The sequence below is a fragment of the Gymnogyps californianus genome, chromosome 2 (assembly GCF_018139145.2).
Source record: "Gymnogyps californianus isolate 813 chromosome 2, ASM1813914v2, whole genome shotgun sequence".
In the NCBI taxonomy this organism is placed as follows: Eukaryota; Metazoa; Chordata; class Aves; order Accipitriformes; family Cathartidae; genus Gymnogyps; species Gymnogyps californianus.
Genome location: NC_059472.1, coordinates 148,903,806 through 148,926,913, shown reverse-complemented (window position 1 = coordinate 148,926,913; position 23,108 = coordinate 148,903,806). Strand labels below are relative to the sequence as shown.

At 38.6% G+C, this 23,108-nt stretch overlaps 1 protein-coding gene across 1 annotated transcript in view; it reads left to right on the top strand.

Moving 5' to 3' along the window:
* Window positions 1–23,108, top strand: part of PRTFDC1 (phosphoribosyl transferase domain containing 1) — a 49,579-nt gene that overhangs the window by 63 nt on the left and 26,408 nt on the right. The window contains exons 2-3 of the mRNA XM_050891511.1: window positions 4,193–4,299; window positions 8,454–8,637. Coding sequence (XP_050747468.1) covers window positions 4,193–4,299; window positions 8,454–8,637 — 291 coding nt within the window. The remainder of the gene's footprint in view (window positions 1–4,192; window positions 4,300–8,453; window positions 8,638–23,108) is intronic.

The window sequence follows — 23,108 nt, the reverse complement described above, 5'->3', positions numbered from 1 at the left end:
AATGCAAAGCGTCGCCCGGCCCGCCCCGGCCGCTTGCCCCCCCCCCGCGGTGCGCGATCTCCCCCCCTCTCCCCCAGCTTCCTCGCCGCTCCTTCCCGCCCTCCGCCGCCATGCGCTGCCGCAGACCCCGCGCCGCCCGCCCGTCAGCGCGGCTCCCCCACGGCTGTCGCTCGCCCGGCGCTTTGTGCTTGACCCCCCCCGCGCCTGCCCAGCCCTTGCCTGCCGGGCCCCGGCACCGCTCCGCTCCCTGCCTTGCCTCTCTGCCCGGCCCCCGCTCCGAGGCCGCCGCCAGCCCCCGCCTGCCCCCTCACGTCCTTCCCGCCCGCGGAGCCGCCCTGCGAGGGTCCCTGCTTGCTCCGGGCTCCCCTGGCCGGTATTTGGGCCGCGTCCCCTCACCCTGTTCTCGTCTCCGCGCTTGCGTTGCCTGACGCCACTGCCCGCCGTCCCCAGCCCTGCTGGGGCTGCCGGAGGGGGACGGTGCCTGGCCCGGCCGGCGGGCTGCGGCGGTTCGGTGCGTGTTGGGCTCCCCGGGCTAGAGGCGGGCAGGCCGGCCGGCTCCCCAGGCTTCACCGGGCTTTCGGCTTCCACCGTGGAAACAGGGTCCTGAGTTATCCCGAGCGGCGGCTGTGGCTGTGCGTTTCACCAGGTTGCTTGCGTAATTGAGATTAGGATCCCCAGGGATCCCGACGTGTCTGGCTCCCACCGAAATGCTTAGAGGCCTTTGAGGATCTGGGAGCGCTGTAAAAGCACGCTGTTCGGCTGCCCCTATTCTTCTGAGGTGGGAAAAAGCCCGAACTTCGGCAGTGCGTTTTGAGTACCTGTGGGGCTGAGTAAATTGTGCAAAAATGAATTCTCCTGTGAAGCGAATACCATCACTGCCACCACCTTAGGTATGTTCTTATTTTATTGTGGCATTGGGATTTTAACCTAGTTGCAGAACAGCCGCCCAGATCGTGGCCCAGAGCTGAGGGCTCTGTGTAGGCAGCAGTTACACCTTGTCCATGCCAGTGTCCGCTCCATCCCCCTTCAAAAGAAACCCGTCGCTGTATGTTCGAGCTCTGTCTGAAACCACCATGCATCAACCACCTCTCCTGACACCTGTGTAATAAATGACATTTTTAAAGTGGGTGGCTGTGTTTAGCGCCAAAGCAACATGAGGATATTGCAAAGGAGGAGTTGAATGCTCATAACCATGTTCTGCTGTACTGATTTCATTTCCTCTGCTTGCTACACACAAATGTGTGCATGCACTCCCCAACACCCCCCCCCAAAACAACCAAAAGTAAGGCCAGTGCAGTATGATTTAAGTGTGCAAAAGCTATACTTTGCTTGATGCTTGCTCCCTTATTTTATACCAAACCAGAATCCAGATCATTGTTGCTTTGAAGCGAGTACTGTGCTCAAACCTCACATGTACCCGCTTTGCCATACAGCAAAACTAGCAATGTTCTTCCAAAGGTGTTGCAGTTGAATGTCTCCAGCTTCTCTCTTACGCCTCAAGGGAACGCTTTCGGGTATTGCCATGTATTTGTATTCCTTTTTGTATACATTCACATCAATTTTTTGAAGACCCACTGAAGAATTTCTGCTGGACTGCTTGAACATGCCAAGCCTGAACTTTAAAAATAGCTCTTTTCTTTCACTGTAGGACTTTTTTTACACACCTGCGTACCAATATATTGTGTATATATATTTATTTATCCAGTTGAATACTGTCTTTTTGTTGAAACAATCACAGATACTTCCTTCATATTTTCAAGGGCTCAGGCCAGAAGTAAATAGAAGTTGAGCTTAATTTGGGGCGGATATTTTTTGATGCTTAGCTGTTAAACTGACGAAAATGGCAGTTGTTTTTTTTTTTTTTAAATTCACAAGCAGAATACTCATAAAAATTTACAGTTACTTGAAAATTGTCCTATAGCATAACGCTGTGAATAGCTTTAGGGTAAATGAGAATTTCTAAGCCTTATTGTTGGGAAGTGCCTGTTTAAAAGAAAAATATGAAATAGGCTTATTATATTAGAAAAATAATTAATTAGAAAGTACATGTGAATTTAATCTTATTTATCAAATGCCAGCGAGCACTTATAAATGAGAACTTTTATATTATTGCAAAGTGATGCAGTTTTTGTTCTTTTATTGAAGAAAACCAGAAGGATAGATAGGAGAATCAAAATTTCATCCTGATCCTGTTTTGTAAAGGACTTATTGTAACCTAAGTAAAAGCTATTGGTTTGTATGAATTCTGAAGCAGTTTCCATCCATTTAGTTCGATCATCTGCATCACACTAAAAACAGGCAATTTGACAAGAATGCATAAGTAAGCAATACTGAGACAAGTGTTCTTAGTAGATGTTTATAGTACTTATGCAATTTAAAGCACTATCTGAAATTGTTTTATTTTATGTTAAAATGCTTTTGAACAAAACCAGGCCAGACAGTTCATTGCTACGAAATGTTTGAAGAGTGTCAGGCACCCCTATGTACTGGAAATGAAGATGGGAAAATAGGCTTCCCAGGCCTTCTGCAGCAGTGTTTTTGGAGCAAGATTTGCCTCTAATTAAAAACCTTGCCAAGGAGGATATTTTTAATCTCCTGTTTCTCTGGAGATGAGGAACATAAGTAACTTTTTTCTTATGTGTAGTTACAAGGCTTGTGTAAGTCAGGGGAAAAGCTTTCATTGATTCCAGCGATCTCCGAGTCATGCTCTTTATGGGCAAATGTTCAGTAGTAGTTACCAAGAAATAACTTTTTTTGATACAGAAAATTGTTGGGCAGAGTTAAGAAAACACGACAGTCGAGGTGTCTGTAGCTGCCAATGAATATGCAAAAAACCCCCAACCAAACAAAAATCCATGAGGCAGAACACTGTTTCTGTACAGCATGAAGCAGGGCTATGCCTAAGTTCAAGAAGACTACATGTGGAGGAACAGCTCAACATCAAATATGTTGTGTTAGCCTAGATATTTTTGAGACAAGGTTTATTGCTCTACTACATGAAATTGTAAACAGAGGTTAGTTTCAGTGATGGTCCTTTAAAGGCTATATTTAGCAGAAATGGCATTAAGACAGGCACTTCACAAAGGCAAGTTTCTCACCATTTATCCTTCTACTCAAGGTTCATGTGGCCAAGCTGTAGAAAGAAGAAAGGCAATATGTGACTTGAGGAACATGATTCTAAAGAAAACCTATTAGGTGTCACTTTTTATCCTGAACCAATATTGAAGCAAAGCTTTGTAAAGATTCCAAGATACCTTGCGAACCTGCAGGTCTTGTCTTTCATAAGGAATAGTGAAAATTGTTGGTTTGGAGTTTTAGTTCTTGTGCTGATGACTTTGCATCTTCATAGCTTTCTGAAGCCTTTGCCTGTTGGCTGATTTTTGCCCTTCTTAATCTCTACTGCTGTTGTATGCTGTGGGATCTCCTAATCGTACCTTGGTACTTACGAAACTAATGTATTTTAAATCTGTAAAATATTTTTTCTGTAAATGTATGGATTTACAGACTACCTGATAGTGAGGTGAGATGTGAACATTTTGTAATCACTTGTCTTTGATGACTTATCTAAATTAAGAACCTCACCTTTGGCAAGAAGTACAGTCTTCCACTGATTTGTACAGATACTGTCCATGAACCACATGATTTATTCTCCCTATGTGCTGTTTCATCTGTAAAATATTTATTTATGTGCGACTTTAAAATACCTCTAAACCAGAAATGTACAATTTTAATGTATGATTTTATGAATTTTAATCCCACTGTCTGAATCTCCCATTGGAGAATCCCTTCTTACTGGAGAATACCTTCTTATCTTAAGGAGAATACCTTCTTATCTTATATTTGCATTTCGAGTTTGAAAGTAGTAAGAAACTTAGACTTGCCACTAGTTTAGTATTAAATATTTCCTCTTTCTGTCTAGTTAGTATTAAATATTTCCTCTTTCTGTCTAGTTGTTTGTAATTTCAGGTGAAATTTCCCATGTTCTGTGGGTAAAAAACTGTAGCATTTGATTTCTGAGATACACTGAGAAGCAAAATAATTAATAGGAAAAGTGAAATAGTAAACTATAACTGGAAGAGAGTATGTCATATGATTAGTTCAGCCAATAGAGTGTACTAGAACACTGATTTTATATCAGTTACATACTGTCAAACACCATGAAGTATTCTTAACATTACTATTTGATATGCAGATTTCAGACAATTGGCCCGGATACAGTCTGGATTTGTTCACTTATCCTCAGCACTACTACGGAGATCTGGAATATGTGCTCATACCTCATGGCATTATTGTTGACAGGTATGTGTTGTTTGAATGTTACTAAATAAATTCTTTGGTCAGTAGTAGTATTCTTTTTTATAAAGCCTGTCATCCACAGACAGTGTGTATATAACATTTGCCCTAAAATATTATATTAGCAATTATAAAAATACTTTTATTTATTTAATTTGGAAAGTAGATAAATGCTTGAAGGTTAGGAAATGCTAGACTTGTAGTTGCCTTTGCAACTCACTGTCTAATTTCTTTCACCTAATTTCTGATTTGGGCATTGAATAAGACAGGGGTCCCACAAAAAGGAGAGTGTGATCATATAGTGAAATTGGCATTGGAATGTAAATTACAAGAGAGCTGAACTGAAGATGAAAGAACAAGTACAAAGCTTTGTGTATAGTTATACTTGAACATCCCACTTGCACTCAAACCATCCTGTGTTTTTAATACAAAAAGGATGTGGTGGGTTGACCCTGGCTGGACACCAGGTGCCCACCAAAGCCACTCTATCACTCCCCTCCTCAGCTGGACAGGGGAGAGAAAATATAATGAAAGGCTCGTGGGTCGAGATAGGGACAGGGAGAGATCATTCACCAATTACTGTCATGGGCAAAACAGACTTGACTTGGGGAAAATTGATTTAATTTATTATCAATCAAATCAAAGTAGGATAATGAGATATAAAAACTAAATGTTAAAACATCTTCCCCCCACCCCTGCCTTCTTCCCAGGCTCAACTTTACTCCTGATTTTCTCTACCTCCTCCCCACCGCCACAGCAGCACAGGGAGACGGGGAATGGGGGTTTGGGTCAGTTCATCACACGTTGTCTCTGCCGCTCTTTCCTCCTCAGAGGGAGGACTCCTCACACTCTTCCCCTGCTCCAGCATGGGGTCCCTCCCACAGGAGACAGTCCTCCATGAACTTCTGCAACGTGAGTCCTTCCCACGGGCTGCAGTTCTTCATTAACTGCTCCAGCATGGGTCCCTTCCACAGGGTGCAGTCCTTCAGGAACAGACTGCTCCAGCGTGGGTCCCCCGTGGGGTCACAAGCCCTGCCAGCAAACCTGTTCCACCGTGGGCTCCTCTCTCTCCACGGGTCCGCAGGTCCTGTCAGGAGCCTGCTCCAGCACGGGCTTCCCACAGGATCACAGCCTCCTTCGGGCATCCCCGTGCTCTGGCGTGGGGTCCTCCACGGGCTGCAGGTGGATATCTGCTCCACTGTTAACCTCCATGGGCTGCAGGGGGACAGCTTGCCTCACCAGGGTCTTCCCCACGGGCTGCAGGGGAATCTCTGCTCTGGCGCCTGGAGCACCTCCTCCCCCTCCTTCTTCACTGACCTTGGTGTCTGCAGAGTTGTTCCTCTCACATATTCTCACTCCTCTCTCCGGCTGCAATTGCTGTTGTGCAGGTTTTTTCCCCCGTCTTAAATATATTATCCCAGAGGCGCTACCACCATTGCTGATGGGCTCGGCCTTGGCCAGCAGCGGGTCCGTCTTGGAGCCGGCTGGCATTGGCTCTGTTGGACATAGGGGAAGCTTCTAGCAGCTTCTCACAGAAGCCACCCCTGTAGCCCCTCCGCTACCAAAACCTTGCCACGCAAACCCAATACAGTGAGAGAAAAAACGATGTTCAATTATGTACAACTTTGGCAACTCCCTAATACAAATCATTAAAGCCGATTAACCTAATGGTTCCTGACTGCATCATTGACTTCTGCCATTCAGCACAACCGAAAAGTGTGTCGTGGACTGTTTGGGTCCAGATGCTAGGTTTGGAGGGTGGCAGTGGGAAGGCTTGATCATCCCTCGTTCCTTACCTTGTAGTACTTCCCATGTGCTCTCAGTGTAGGCATTTGATGGTGCTTTGGTATTTGTGGTAGTCCAGCTCAGTGTTCATGCTTGGTTATTATTTTGACATGCTGTTAAAAATCTTATGAAAGAGTTACAAAATGGAAATGGTAATTTTCAACAGTGTATTTATTGGGAATATCTGAATGGAATTTCATGGGACATTTTCAGCCTGCAGCTTTCTACCTACCACATTTAAACAGCCGGTTGCAAGTACTGAAGTTGTTGGAACTCCTTGAAAGAAGATTATAAACATTCATCATAAGGAAGAGTTATGACTCCTGTATTTGTTTTTAAACACAAGCTTTCTTTCCTTGCCTTTTCAGTTACCATTGTGTTGAATTTTTCATCTCTTTTGGTTAGGGTCAACTGACTTTTAATTCCTCTTTTTTAAATAAATACATTACAACTTCAGTTCTCATAGAATTCAATATAAATTTGTTTGAAGTAAGCATTGAACTCCAGTGTTGGTTTTGTACTCCAGCAGAATGAACTCCACTGTTTTTTCTTACTCCAGCAGAAAAGACTGATTCTGTTCTAATGGAAAAAGGACACAGAACTGAATATATTGTGATCATGCAAAATTTTCATGTAGGAAGAAGGCTCAGCACTTGAGCAAATTCTCTTGTCAGTTGGTAGCAATTAAATATAGGTTAAAAAAATGGTATGTTTTTATTTAGAAATTGAAATTAGTACATTTTTGTCTATGCTGGAGTTCATACTCTTTTAAAACACAAAGGGGTCTTTGGAATATTTGGAAATTTCAGCTCCTCAAATAATCTGAGGAAGAATATAAAAAAAATGAAAACCACGAGAAATGTTTATTCTTAATGAGAGGTTTTCACCATTATGCTCAAACTTGATAAAATATGAAAAAACCCTATTTTACTAATCTTCAGTAAAGTAAGTGAAAGTCTTTCACTAATCTTCATTCTTACATCAGTAAAAGGAATTATATATTTCAGGTCAAACAAGATGATCTAATGATATCTTCTATTTTTCAAATCTAAAAACTACTAATTGTTGCTATATGGAATTTACTTGAGCATTACAAATACAAAGATGTGAAAATGAAGCGACAGCTTTTGCTCATAGCTAGTATATTATCTTCAGTTTAGAGCTTATTCTTCTGTGGTACATGCACACATGTAGATTTCACTGAAGTTCAATGTATTTATGTAGTGGCAAATGGATTCCCATATTACAGTGGGTAGAGAAAAAATGAAAAATGTAATCGTGAAAGACATGGGACAAATTATAGGATTATTTAATAAATTGCATCCTGTCAAGAAGTCCACTCGTTGAAATTACTGGTCTAATTCAGAGAGCTATGAAAGAACTTTCCAGCAAAAGTGTTTACAGAAAATAATGCACTGAGCTGTTTTTCCTCAAAACATCAAATGACATTGTTCCATTTTCTCTTGATACCTGTTTTACATCTAGAAATGACCTGGTACCTTGTTTTAGGTCTAGAAATGCCATCTACCTTGTTCTTTAGAAAGCAAACCTACTTAAGATAAGCATTCATGTTTATTATTTTTATCTTGAAAATTTATGTACTATTGTATGGCAGAAATGTGTATCTTTTGGTTTCAATCATCTGCCACATTGTGTTTGCAATGCAGAATTGTCAAAGAGAAGACAGTTATGGGAACCCTGCAATTCCAGGTTAACTGGAGCATAACGTTGATTATTCTCACGTATGTGACCTTGAACAAGTGACTTAAGCTCTTTGCACTCTTCTTTTTTGCTGTGTGAAATAGTGATAATGTACACTGTTTATAAAATTTTGATTGATGCTGTATTTCTTTATAGTATTTGTGTATATTTCTATTAAAATTGTAGGAGTAGCATCTTCCAAAGCCTGTCAGTGTGAAATATTTCTAATAATTCTCTTCCCTGTCTTTCACTTAATTTATTGTTCTTGCATTGTAACTAACATAACAAGTTAGGGGATTGTACAGGAATATTTTATATTGATGTTTCCTGTGAGGTAAAACTGAAGGCTAAGTTGCATTCTTTACTCCAAAGTCTCTGAAATGCTTATGAATTCAACATATGCTGAGATGTGTTACTCCCTTTTCTATAACTGGGGAATTATGCATTTAAGGTTAATGAGTTTGATTCACATGCTGCATCTTGCATCCATCACTCTATATCTGCCTACTGTGAACTTGATCCAAACCCAGTCAAGTCAAGTCAAGACGCTTAAACAGGCTGTCAGTCAAGCTTTATACTCACCATAGTGTTTCTTTGTAACCACATGGAAAGCATACCATGAACTTAGAGAATCTATATCTAATGTTATTTTATCCTTAATTTTTTTGCCCCAGGACAGAACGATTGGCCAAAGATATTATGCAAGACATTGGAGACAATGATATTGTGGTTCTCTGTGTCCTCAAAGGTGGCTACAAGTTCTGTGCTGACCTTGTGGAGCACATTAAAAATCTCAGCAGAAATTCAGAAAGATTCATCTCCATGAAAGTCGATTTTGTTAGACTGAAAAGTTACCACGTAAGTCAACAACTTATTTATGTAGATTCTGGTTGTATGTTCATAATAAATAGTGGACTTTTGTAAATGGGAAATTTTTTTTTGCCCCCCCCAAATTATAAGAAAAACAGTGTGAAAAAAATTTTTGTTTGAAAAATCTGCGAGGTTTTCTTTCAAAATATTTGCTTATGTCCCTTTATACTTTATGGATAGTATGAATGAGGATATGGAGCATCCTCAAGCTGTAGTTTTTTGTTTAGTCTGTCTTCACTTTTGGACAGAAAATTATTCCGGTTTCCGTCATGTAAAATGTCGGCATGTTGTTTGTTCTCAAAATCCTCAACAGTTCTGTCAAGTTTATTTAATGTTACTTCATTTTCCGCCCCCACCTTCACATAGTTTGGCATAACTGCAAGATGATAAATCTATGTCTTATCCTAAATGTTTAATGCTAAGTAAATGAAATGCTTTCATCTTCATAACATGCAGTTTACATAGTAGCAAAATATACCACTAGATGATGATAGTGTTTTATAAGAAAATGAAATAAGCCATTGAACCAAATCCAGTGTTGAAGTAAGGATCAAGACTTCCTGTTATCTTCAGAGGAAATTATGCAATAATGATTCATTTGTTTCAGTGAGGCAATGATAGCGAGATGACCGGCCTTTTTTTAGAATGCGTGATTACAATTTCTATTTGCATAAGCCATGCATTTGTATTCCACCTTGTAGTGCACACTCCCTAGTGAGGGAGTAAGTTGTCCTAGAAATGTCTGAGGAAGTACACTAAATAAATGGAGTGATAATACAGTTTCTCTCTGAGCACAAATGCAACTTGCTGAGTCCAATAGTTCCCACAATAACTCTACGTCCTTTCCACAGACAGCGGTTGATTGGTTGTCATTTTGCTCTAACCCCAGTGACCGTAAACTTTTCCTAACTTTCACAAATCCAGTCTGAATTTTTTCCATCATGAAATAGAAGTAGATGAGAGCCTTTTGTAGCTATTTGATTAGGATTTGGTCCTAGGACTTATCTTTCAAGAACTGGGCAGGTCGATGAAGGACATGTGCAATACTAATATTATACAATTTCTAGCTATTTAGAAGTATTACAGAACTAATTAATAAAGTAAAATAGAATGTTTTTCTCACATAAAGGCACATGGAAATTATACTCAAAATTTTTTGGTGTAGTAATGATAGCACTTCAATAATACTGCTTGGCGAATAGTGGAATTACTTAAATTGGTTTTTATTTTGCACCTGGCATATAGGTAATGCACATGCTTTTCCTGTTGGGTTATCTCTTATCCAGTATGAAGATACCCTGGTTCTAAAATTTCTTTCCTGGGTGACAAGTCAACTCTTATTAGCCATACTAACCCATAACTGATGAATGGCAGGAGATGTATACCGCAAAAGTGTGCAAATCTTCACATCATTGCTTAGGAAATAAAATAAAAGGGTGTTATATCAAGCTGAAACTGCAATACAAATTTTGTTATGCAAGGATGCAATTATCAAGACTAAGTCCTAGATGATCCTAGCATTTAGTGGCTGTGCATATTTTGGATCTTAGCCTCATGCTTTAGCAGGAAGATAGTGCCTTCCCTAGAACTAATGCTTGCATCTAGTTTTTAGAAAATAAATCTTCCAAATAAGTGCTTCCAAACAGGTGTCATGTATTTAGAGCCTGAAGCTGTGCTTGATTTAGTGCTTGGAACAGTGCTTGATATCTGCCTGGTCTTGAGAAGCTGAATGACACTGCAGTATAAATTTGAACTGACTTTAATATCGGTAGATTAATTCCGAGAGATATGCATAAATGTAATGCTGACTAAAGTACCAGTGCCACTACCTGCCATCCTTTGAGTTTTGAGTTATTGTGTCCTGTCCAATTGCAGGTTTTAGAGAAAGTACCCTTGTCATCATAGCCGGGGTCAGAACACTTGAGGAACTCGCTGTTACTAGTTTGAGTGACTCTTTATCCCAGCCTTATATGAGACTCCCAAATCCCCCATGTCAGTTTATTCTGTAATAACATATCTCTCACAGTGTTTTACACTTTAATCAGAGGCAAATAATTATAGTTTTAGAGGTAAGACTCTACATGAAGTCTTGGAGCATCACCAGTTCCACTCCTTTGCTTCCCTTTGCCTTTTCTGTTCCACTTTCTATTAAGACTTATTACTGCTCTCTCTTTTTATCACTCTTTCATTTTACAGACACTGTTCTTCTCACATTATTTATCCTGCTTCCTTTTACTAACTGTTCTCTGTTTCTCTCCTAAAGGAAGTCCTGCTGCTCTCAGTACACTTCCTTCAGATATGTCTCCCTTCTTCCCTCCAGCTTTTTAAATCCAACACCTAATTTCAGCTCAAACTCATGGGATTTTTGAATAATCTCTTTCCAACTTCAATACTGAAAGGTTAGTTGATTATTAGAGGTTGCAATTTAAAGTGGGATTTCTTGGTTTAATCGTGTAGCAAAAATGGGCTGTAATTGTGACCCAAACTCAGATCTTGGCATCAGTGAAAGTACATCTTAACTGCAAAGTATCAGTGGAAAATGTTGTACTTTGATGTATGCATACGGACGTCATTACTGGAAAAGGAGATTGCAATATGACCAGCTTTGTTTTTTAAACCTGTCATCATATTCCAGAATTTGGACACTTAATTAGTATGTTAAGATCTGCTTTCATATTAAGTAGCTGAAAGTTGGGCGTGTAAATTCTTTTTTAGGCTTCTTCGTAGAAATGAATTGATTTTTTAAAAAAAGCATAGTACATTTAGATTCTCTGGATATTAGTGAGACGAGTGGCTGCTTGTACTTCCGTAATCAGGATGGTTTTATCTGGTTTGCAAAGTATTGACATATGTGCCTAAGCCTGGACATTTTTATGAGAAAATTGCCTGTGTGTTACAAGTGGTGTCTTGTTTCATTATCTCAAATTGGCATGTGAGATTACTGAATTTAGTATATATACAGGCAATGTGGGAAAATACCATTTGATTATTATTTTTAGAGGAAATAAAGTGGAATCCAACTTAGGAAACCATAGCCTAAAAATAATGTGGTTATACTGTTTATATTCTACAGACATCAGTATTAGTTTTTAGACCTTTAATAGAATTCCTGCAACTGAAACTGGAGATGCAGCCTTGTCTGAAAGCATATTTTTATTTCCTCTAGAAATTGAACAGTATTTTTCCATTTCTTTAGTTTTTTTTTCACTGGAATGCTAAAATGATACAGTAGAGAAACTTAAGGAGTTTACATATGTGGACAGAAGCTTACAGGCTCAGGTGTAGATCAATAAAGAAAAAATTAGGTGTGCTTAATTGTAAACAAAGTTTATATCTGTAAATTGAGAGATATACGATTTACAAAGAAACACTTTATAACGTTGTTATAGGCTTCCTAATCAGTAAGAAGGATATTAAAAATAATTATGAAATGGAAAAGAGTCATGACTGGAAGATACGTGGATAGTTTTCCTCCATAGAAATACAATTTTTGGAGAGTGCCGTTTCTTGTAGACTTACAGGTGATACTATATACTTGTTGTAATTTTAATTTTGTATATTTAAATGAGCTCAAAATAAGGAGATTGTTTAAGTGGGGATTTGATTAGAGGCTGCATGGTGACTTTACAAGCTTCTAGCACAGTGGGCAAATTAAAAGAAAGCACCAAGGTGAGAGTTAGAAAATATGATTTCAGAAATGAACAGATATGAAAGTATCATGTAGACTTAAGGGTAAGAGTCGGGAAGTAGATGGAGAGGAAAATAAAATCCAATGATGGAAATTTGAATGAGAAGCAGCAGCTCTGAGTTTTAAGAGGCAGAGAAGAGAAAACATACACTTTTTGAATGAACTCAAGAGTAGTGAGACAGTAAGTATAGTGGGTAGACAATTCCTTGAATAGTCCTCACGTGAAATATGATGCAGGTATGGAAAGCTGCGTGCCAAGTTTTAGGGAAAAACAATGTATTCTGGAAACACTGATGGAAGAACTGATAGAATTTGGCAGCTTCTTAGATACTAAATTCTAAGACATTAGATTTTAATATAACATAAATTAGGAACAGTGGAATTAATTGCAGAGATTTTTGAGTTTAAAACGGAATTAATAAAATTTAATATATTCAATTTTCACCATACTGAATTTTTTCCTGAGTGATTGCTCCTCCATAGGGAATCAGAGCTCTGAAGTTGAAAAGAGATGAGAGTTTCAGATTGATAGAAGAATTCAAAATTATTTTCAGAAACATGGTAGGTTGAAGTCAAGGATGAAAAGTAATGGAGGAAGAAGTTGGGCTTAGGAGTGTCATCTAAGGAGAATATGACACCAGCAGGAAAGGTAAGAAACATGGATCCAGAAATTCTTTAATATGTTTTTGATATTGATAACTTTAGCAGATTAAAGAACTGGTTAGGAAAAATCCAAAGGGAAGTACAACAGAGGAAGCAGGAAGGTGTTTTACTAGGGTGTTTACAAATTAATAGGAATAACTAGACAAGAAAGAATGTTTGAGGATGAAACAAAAGAGCGAGTGAAGAAAGGAATAGAAGGATGTGGATGTCATGAAGAGAAGGGCTGAAGGGGATATGTTTTAGTAAAAAAACATAGCATGAGAACCATAGCAGAAGAGTAGAGTGTTCACAAACAGTAATTAGAGCTTCTCTTTGTTCAGTGTGGAAGAGACAATTTAGGACAGGCTGATAAAGGTAAAGGTTGAATTAGAGCTTGAGACAGAAAAGGATGTTCTGGCTCATCAAGTCTAATCCCCTACTAATAGATGCAACAATATCATCTAATACTGTTCCATGGGTATGCCAAATGTGATCTGTAAACCAAAGCTCAATTTTGAAATGGAATTGGAAAAATCAAGTGGAGAAGTAGAAGTAGTATGCAGAGTCTGTAGACATTCTTGAGAAGTTCTCAGCAACCTGTCAGTAGAAGAGAAAGTAAATGCATGTGAATTAAGACTTCTTTAGTGGACGGATGATGGAAGCTAAAAATTGAGAGAATCATGCTAAGACTTGTTGTTGAAACTGGTGGTGGGGGCTGGTGGAAGAGAGGAAAAACACCACATACTTTTATATTAGGCAGATCAGTGTGCTTTCTACATGCATTGCTACCTGTTCTTGTGAAACATTTAGTATTCCCATATCGCTATCCATAGATGTCTATTTAATTCTCTTAATTACTGTATTTTACGAAGTACGTATGATAGTAAACCTCACATTTTGGGGAAGGGCAAGTGAATGTTGGTGGCATAGCTTTTTTTCACTGAAAACCATGGAGAGCTAAACTAGGAGTGAGATTGATACTTTTCCTTAAGACTTTTGTGATTTCTTTGGTTATTCCTGTGTGGACTAAAGTGACAGAAGACCAGTCATCTCTGTTATTTTGAAATAACACTGTTATAATAAACTGTTATTTTGAATAACTTTGAGTCCCCACCTGGAGTCCCGCATCCAGCTCTGGAGTCCTCAGCACAGGAAAGACATGGACCTGTTGGAGCGGGTCCAGAGGAGGGCTACGAAGATGATCAGAGGGATGGAACACCTCTCTTATGAGGAAAAGCTGAGAGAGTTAGGGTTGTTCAGCCTGGAGAAGAGAAGGCTCTGGGGAGACCTTATTGCAGCCTTTCAATACTTAAAGGGGGCTTATAAGAAAGATGGGGACAAACTTTTTAGCAGGGCCTGTTGCAATAAGACAAGGGGTAATGGTTTTAAACTAAAAGAGGGTAGATTCAGACTGATATAAGGAAGAAATTTTTTACAATGAGGATGGTGAAACACTGGAACAAGTTGCGCAGAGAGGTGGCAGATGCCCCATCCCTGGAAGCAGTCAAGGTCAGGTTGGACGGGGCTCTGAGCAACTTGATCCAGTTGAAGATGTCCCTGCTCATTGCAGGGGAGTTGGACTAGATGACCTTTAAAGGTCCCTTCCAACCCAAACTATGCTATGATTCTATGATTCTATGAAATTGTGCAGTGCATTGCTGAAAGAGGATAATGGATGAATTGTTGATAATCAGATTATACATCATAGTTGTTAATTCCATCTTGAGCACACATTATTACAGAAAATTGATGTTTTCCATATAGTGTCTGAATTGTGGATTCTAGAAGTGCATTTTTCATCTTCTGATGTCAAGAAGATATTGTTGAAAATCATCCTGAAAAATATGAATGAACTTCAAAGGAATGTTGCTTGCTAGTCACTTGGAGAAAACGTCTAGAGGATTATGTGGATTTGGTCAATTCATGTAATTCTTTAAAATGAATACATTATTTATGGTTTCCAGAACGTAACTAATAAAAAAACGTGACCTCTGAATTGTAATCCATGTACAATGGTTGCATTGAAGTCTGTTCACAAACAAATCCATTGACATGATGTTTCCTCTTCAGCCTCCAGTTGTTTGAAATGTATTTACGACTGTTGGTTATTAATCTTGGCATAAACAGGACCATTAGTGCTGCAAAATTCTGAAAACAAGCAACAAAACAAGCATTGTTTAGTAGAAATCTGAATGTTTTTGCTATATGAAGCCATCTCAGTAAATAGTTTTGCTAAATCTCCCTACTGTAGGAGTAAGGAAACAGAGGGATTTTATAATGAGTAAGTAAGTTGAAAGCCGGTTGGTAAATGTAGTAAAATAATTTATTTTTCTGCCGTGTAGCTTGACTTCTCATACACCATTACTAAATACTTACATCTTAAAAAACACAACAGCATGAGGCATCAGACTATAATCAGAGTACAGAACGGTGTAAAACGTAAATTCCTGTTTTGCATAATGACCTATTCTTATTCAGTATAATTTTACTCTATGGAACTTGTTTTTTTAAGATCAGTATCAACTTTACATCTGAAAACAATATGTTGTAATCCTGACCCTAAAAAGCAAGTAACTTCAAAATGGTTTTATTCATTTAACAACACAAAAGAAACAACTAACTGTATGCTTGCATTTAATAATTCATATCTATACCCAGACTCTGCATCAGTGTTACAATGATTGTTTATCTCCATGCCTGTGTGTCATGAAAACACAACTTATGATCTCCTGAGAAAAATGCGTGTCCTGAGATGAAAGAGAATCCACATTAGCTTTTGTACTTGCAGGTTTTCTCTTGGGCAGATTGTGAGTTCCCTTTATTTTGCTTCATGCATACAGTTTACCTGATGACCATGTTTTTGATGCTGAGTAGCCAGGGAAGAATGACAAATTGGAGCCTACCTGGCAGAATTAATTCCTATCAACTTTAATGCCAAATTCTGCAATAATTTCACAGGATTAAACTCCAAATTAACTGCGAATTATCAATTTGACATGCAAATAAATATCTTTAGTGTAGGCAAAATGTGGTTTATTTATTTAATTTGGAGAGAGGTTGTCCATGTACTAGACATTCAAAAACTAAAATATACTCTTTTAACCTTTTCCAGATGCATGACTTGCAGTCAGCACTGTAGACATTGAACACCTGTACAGAGAATTTTGCAGCATGATATACTTTTAGAAGCTAATGGGCAACAAAAATATGTAATTAATTTAGTCCACAGAAGCTACCAGTGTCAAGGATATAGACCTTAAAGTTGTTGCTGTTCTGAGAAATGTGTTCTAGTGATTGTGGATGGTGCTGCCAAATAGATGTCTTACGGGCAAGCTAAAGATGAGAGATTTGGGACTAGAAATCTACTCCTAGAATTGCCAAAGGGATTTTATCTCTGTGTACTTTTCCATGTCTATGAATGGATAAAATGGCATTTGCATTCTAAAGCAGTAGTATCTTTTTGAGTGAAGCTCTGTGAAATGCTCAAACCTGCTAAAACGAGTGAGTAAAAGGTCCTTTACAGTTCCAAGCCAAAGATACTCCCGAGTCTTAAGCAGGCACTGATGCTATCTCTGTATCTCTGATGCTTCAGTTATTTCCTGAAACTTAATAAGACCTGAGATGGTTAAGAAGGTGAGGAATAGTGGAAACAGATCATATTTTGTGTGGATAGAATGTCTGGAGATGCTATAATTCACAGTCCTCCTAACTGGGTCCAAATGTTCATTTTCCAAGTGTTAGGACTTGTTTAAAAATAGAGTATTTTTCATGAAAGAAACAAACCCCACTTCTACATGCAGCAGTGTCTTACTGAAAAATGTCAGCCTGAGAGACACTAAAGCTTTTCAGAGAAATAGCTGAAAATGTGTTAGTAGCGGAAGTTGTCCCAAAAGCTTATTCTTGCAACCAGCTGATGATTTTTTTTAAGAAATTTACAAAAATGTAACAAGAAGAAGGGCAGTCTCATTGGTTAAATTGTGGCTGGTGTTACTAGAGTAACAGCATGATTCAGGCAACTTTGAGAATAAACTCTCCTGCCAGATTCATCTGTACATCAGGTACAGATAGTGGTTTGGTGTGAAAACTAAGACACTGGAAATGGGTCTCTTTTCTGATTGTATCTGCACTGGCTGGAACAATGACAGTCTCCAGTTCATTCCTCAGTGACTGCAGTGCCCTCCTGCCAGTCACACTTGCCAGCTCAGCTGGTTCTGAGCACTTCCTAACCTGTCTCAGCCCAGATGAGACCAGTTATGAGAAACTTTCTATTTGAACCGCTTCAGCTTGCTGGATTCATTTTTACTGACCCAGATACACACATGCATCTCAGCCTGCCAGTAGCCCCTGCCAGAGGGAGAGTTCCAAGCAGCTGGGGACAGCTTGTGGGCAGTAACTTCTTTAGTCGGCACAGCTCTTGCTAGAAAAAGAACTCTGCCCATAGTCAAGGGATCCTCATTACCAAGTGTGCAAGCCTCAGACTCCCCTCTTCTTTATCTGAGAGATGCTCCTCAGAGGTATCGGAGGGAGCATGGATATTTCAACCCTAATTATTCTTGTGAACCAACCTACTTTTCGTAGTATTCTAAGGCAAACTGAAGAAGAATGTACTATATGTAATAAAATGTGACCTTAAAATTCAGTGTCATGAAACTTCTCAGGTCTGGAGGCAGATGCTCTCCTTTCTAGGCTTCCATTTAATGTGATGGCAGAGTTGTGAGATATGAGAGCTTAAATTCATCACTTGCTCAAGGCTGTCTTGAGTGTAAGGAGGAAGAAAGTGTTTCTGATTTAAGTTATTTTAATTAAAACATACAGTATTTTCCTGTTGGACACCGCTTAGGGGCTTGGAGTGTTACTAATAATATAAGTAGGCATTAATTTGTGGGCATAGTTCAGGAAAGGTCATAAGAAGTCTATCATACAGTCAGTTTATCAAGTTTATCTGTAATGTAAAACTTACTCATAGAGGGATGATCTCTGTAACTGTATGCATCAGATAAAACACCTACACACCACTTAAATATGTTAGCACCATCTGAATTCTTAGTGATTTTTTTTTAAGTATGAGTAAGTGTTTCAGTGACTCACATATAAAAGATTTGGGGGAACCAAACAGCTCAGCCGGGGGAGAACTGAGTAGGAAGTGGCCTGATTGCCATGGGGATGGAACGAGAACAGATGTGGCAGTGAAGGCAGAGTGGTACTGAGCTGTGCTACAGCTCTCCAGCAAAATCAAAATATTGTTTTAAGGCATTTATGGGGCATATTAAAGCAAGTAATTACTTGGCTTGTCAAGATACTTTTCATTTTTATCTCTTGTTCCCTGCTTAGGTATTACCTTCCTTTATGCTGATTTGTGATTTTTAGTGGTGGAATTCTTTTTTCTAACTGAAAAAATTTTACAGTTTTCCGGTATTGTGGGTTGATACTCTGTTCTTCTGGACTTCAGATCTAATGCAAACTCCACAAGAGGTATTTCTAATCTTTCTGGAGAAATTTGTCTCCCCAAGGGTCACATTTTTCTAACAAGCTGTAATGTTTTCTTTTGAAAAATGTTTTCCAATTTGAAATAAATGTTTTAGATTACAGTATGTTACAGAGGGTACAGCTACTATGTGTAAATGGAGTTTTAGATCTGAAGTTCATTGTTCTTAAGTTTTTTTAATATTTTTTTTCATGAGCTTAAATCTTTGGTATTTTTAAGCAATCCAGGTTTCTGGAACATCTTAACATTTGAGACTGTGGATGTTTTTAAAATTGGTCAGTTTTAGAACAGATTCAAAGCATCAAGGGATTTCATTAAAAGCATTCAAGAAGTCATCTTTTCAAAGAGTTAGATTCTAAAATTCCCCTGGATACAATATTTGTTGTAAAGCAGTGGTTTGTTACAAAGCCTAAAAAATTGAAGTTTAGTCTTAGTAAAATATTTGTTTCATATTCTGCCAAAAATACAGCAAGCTACTACTAAATTATGACATTTGCAGCAATACTATATGTCATCATCAGGAGAGACTATAGTCTGTATTTTCAGTCTGCTTCACAGATTTTGACAGTGACAGGGAGATAGGCTCTTATGTATAAGAAAGGTCCAGAACATAATGGTTGCTAATCCTGTTGTACAAATAAGATCTGACGAGTTTGAAAGTATCATGACATGTTTATGCATTGGAAAAATATCACCTTGATTACTTATTTGGATGCTAATAATACTATTTAGTGTGTGGTTTTTTATATTAAGATCTGAAATGGGGCAAAATTAATTAAAAGAAGCCGGAGGGTTCTAATTTTCCCAAGGAATTCTATGACTCTCTTTTACTGGCATCTCTTAAATGCTGTTTCATAAAACAGATCATAGCATGTGTGATGTTCATGCAGTGCCACACCCCAGGGGTGCTGTAAGGCATAAACCAAAAAGGTTACTTTAAAGGAATATAGCAATAACAAGAAATACTGTATTATTGCAGTGCTTATCTGTGTGACAAATACAAAATTCTTTTCCCTCCTCATTTGATAGACAGAAGTTAGAATATTTAAATAGAGAAGGGATACTATAAAATAACCTTGCAAGAAAACTCATAAAGGATATGTGTGTTGTCAAAAGTTTCCAAGTTGTCACTAGCCAAGGGACTAAACATAGTGGTATGAAAGAGAGCGCTACTGAGTTGTAAGAGTCAATGATACACTAGACTCCAGATTGCTGGAAGGGACTAAGCATTTGAGGTCTTTATCAGTCTCATCTTTTGTGAATTTGCTTACACCTATCTATCTGTTTTCTCAGCCTGTGGCTATTTGACAAATGTGAAGATTCTTCTCCTACCTTCCTTTTATCACCAAATCCTAGGAACTGCTGATAGTCAGGGTCAGAAGGTTAGTACTTTGTGCTTAGTCTAGAGAAAGCTGTTCTCTCTTGTGCTTGCAGAACCCCCCAAGGGACAGGGTTTTTAGTACGGAGCTACAAATTCACTATACAATTTTTCACAATGTTCATTTACTTTTGTTAGTTACTTTACAACACGATTAAAAAAATCGTGTCCCAACAATTGGGTAGTTGTGTCCCAACTGGTATATTGAGACCCTCTGTTGATGCTGGGAAACCTGACTTCTAGTTCTGCTGCTGTAATGTTCATGCATTTAATGCTAAACAATAATTGGGTAAAAGACAGATAGATACTCCAGTTAACGTGGAATGCAAACTGACCTTTTCCTAGCTGAGTCCAGTATAGTTGGCCATAGCATGCTTGATGTCCTTTATGATTTTTGCATTACCATAGCATAGTAACAGGAGGAATATTTTCCCTACACTCTTTAGCTTATGGTGGTCTTCTGAGAGCTGAGGAAGAAAAGAAGCCCAAGTCTCCTATTCCAAGAGTGTGGGCTGGTGTTACATTATTATCACAAAAGGTGGACACCCTTAGTAATGCCTCCTGGCAGTCCAGAATGAGTACCTGAGTAGGATTATGGCAGTTCTGGAGAGTACGCTTCCTAAATTGTTCTTTTGCCTATAAGTTTTAAATTTTGTTTGCCTCCCATCTCTGGAGACAAAGTATGTGGTCTGAACCTCACCTCACACGACTGAACAGCTCTATGAAATTGTTAGTACCTTTTCTCATCCTGGAACACATGCAGATTTTATGTTTATGTTTTAAATGTTATTTTACAGAATAAAAAGTTATAGTACAAGGAAACCTCAGACTACACTCTGTGGAAACTAACCTGAGTTTTGAGGATATATTGTGTTTCTGATTTATATACGATTCAAAACATTTGGTATCACATGTTCTTGATTTCAGTTCTTGACCTTTTTAAGTGTACAGGTGCTGTTTGTGCCATATGGTTATATGTGGTGCTGCGATCTTGCTGCCTCATTCTTAAACAAAATAACCCATTGAACCAATACCAAGCAAATATATAAAACTTAATTGCTAAACCAGAAAGGAAAATATGAAATAATTTATTGTCTGTAATCCTTATTAGCCAAGTTAACTGGTCTAAATTCTGCTGCAATTTGCACCAGTTTGGCCCTTTTCCTGTAGAGTTACTTCATGTTTATGCCAATAAAGCTGAAATCATATCTCTGTTTAGAGATTTTAAGGAAAGTTTTACCCACAATAAAACTACAGGGGTAGATCATGTATGCAGTCATGGTTTTAGAAAATTTTCTTTATTTGAAAATATTTGAAATATCTTTATTCTGTATATCTACAGAACTTATTAATAGGTGGAAGTACAGTGTCGAACACATGCTTCTAGCAAAATAAAAGAGTGTAAAGAATTTACAGCTTTTAATATTTGCCCCTAGCAAATATCTTCTTCGTTGCATGTATAATCTGTATTAACCTGTGTTAACTGCATTAAGATTGCATGTGAGTTCACCTTTGTTGATGTCTGAGAGTACACACAAGAGAGACCAATTCCAAATGCCTTGACCAGGAAGGGAAAAGCTTCAATGGCAGTTTATGCTTCATTAGATACCAGAGAATCTCCATGGACGCAACTCCTATAGGGGATGAATTTTCTAGCATCTGTTTCAAGATACCTTACCTTCTTTGGATCAAATACAGAGAAGGCATGCAGGAGTCCTGGTACACAAGAAATTATTGAATGTGTGAACAGATGATTGTAAACAATCCAATTTATTAAGTTTAATAACTTACTGTTGCCCTGAGAGTTAAGCTGAATGGTCTGCCTTGCTTTTACAGCAGGGAAGAAACATACATGTGTTACCACAGGCCAGCTGATAAGGAGTACCTTGCTATCAATAAGTTCGTTGTTTGTCTTTTCTCTGTCCAAAGCCAACTTCCTCGTTGCAGAACTCTGGCCTTCCCTGGAACTGGATAGACTAGCCTGAATTTGAAGCACTTCCAAACCTGTGTGATGGAGCTTTTAGTTAAGGAATAACAACAAGGAAGAAAAAAGAATAAAAAATAAGTGAAATCTTCAAATTAGTTATATTGTAGATCTAACCATAGAGAAGTATGTCTTACACTGAAGTAACTAGAGCTCTGATAGATATACCTGCACCAGTTTAAAATTTACTATCGCAGGTTCTCCTGGCAATAGCAATAAGGCAGATCTCAGTGCGGCATAGTCAGTGGTGTGGTTACCAAGCAGCTCAGGAAGGCAGCTTTAAAGCTAACCGAGATACACGAAACCATCAGTGCTTCAGTGCAAATGTGCCTTTCCTGTCCCTGTGGGATAGGTGATGTTCTGACAGTACATGTATGCTAGTTTACTGTATTTGATTTCCAGCTGGTTCAGCATTGTTGGCTTGTTTGCAAGGTATTCAAAGCACCTCCTACAAATATATCAGTGACCTGGCACTTGATTATTTTCAATGTGGGTGTGCCCCGGAGGTTGCAGTCTGCTCTTTGGTATACATTTGATTCTGGGGAAGGGAAGGCATGCTTTTCAGTCTTTACTGGGAAGTGATCCATATCATTCCCACTCATTTGCACAAGTCTCCAGCTTAACAGTACTTACTAGTTGTCCTCTGAATGTTGCTACTTAAGCCTGGATAGTCCTTCTAGTTGCCTGCTGTGAAGACCATGACAGTCCGTGTTCTGACCTACACTCTTGAGGTCCTTTGTTCTTAGCTGTTGTTCTTCAGAGAAGAAACCCAAAATAGTATCAGTTCAAGTGCACATTGCTTGTAAGTACAGCATCTTATGTATTTCCACTCCACTGATATACTGAGGATAATTTCATAGCCTATACTTTATATATCAGTTTGACTTTACCTAGTAGTCAAAATAGGTTAACAGATGATGTAGATGCCACACTGACACTTCCCCGACCAACATATTCATATATTGAAGTACTTCTCAGGAGGCAGGCTGCAAAGCAATTAAGTTTCATACTAGGGTGTCAGCATCCAAACTGGAACATCAAAATTTTTGTTTTAATTATTGTGTTCATCACTGAGATGGTAGAGCATGGTCATGTAGCAAAAGGTATCATAATTATTGAACAGTATATAATTTCAAAGCAGAAGTCTTTATAATTGCAGATACATCTATCTAAACTCTGCCAACAGCTGCAATTAATTTCTGCAATGCTATTTTTTAAGTGCAGAAAGCTTGATTATATTATGAATCAGTTTGCTGCAGCTAAGTCACATAGAAGTAATTTC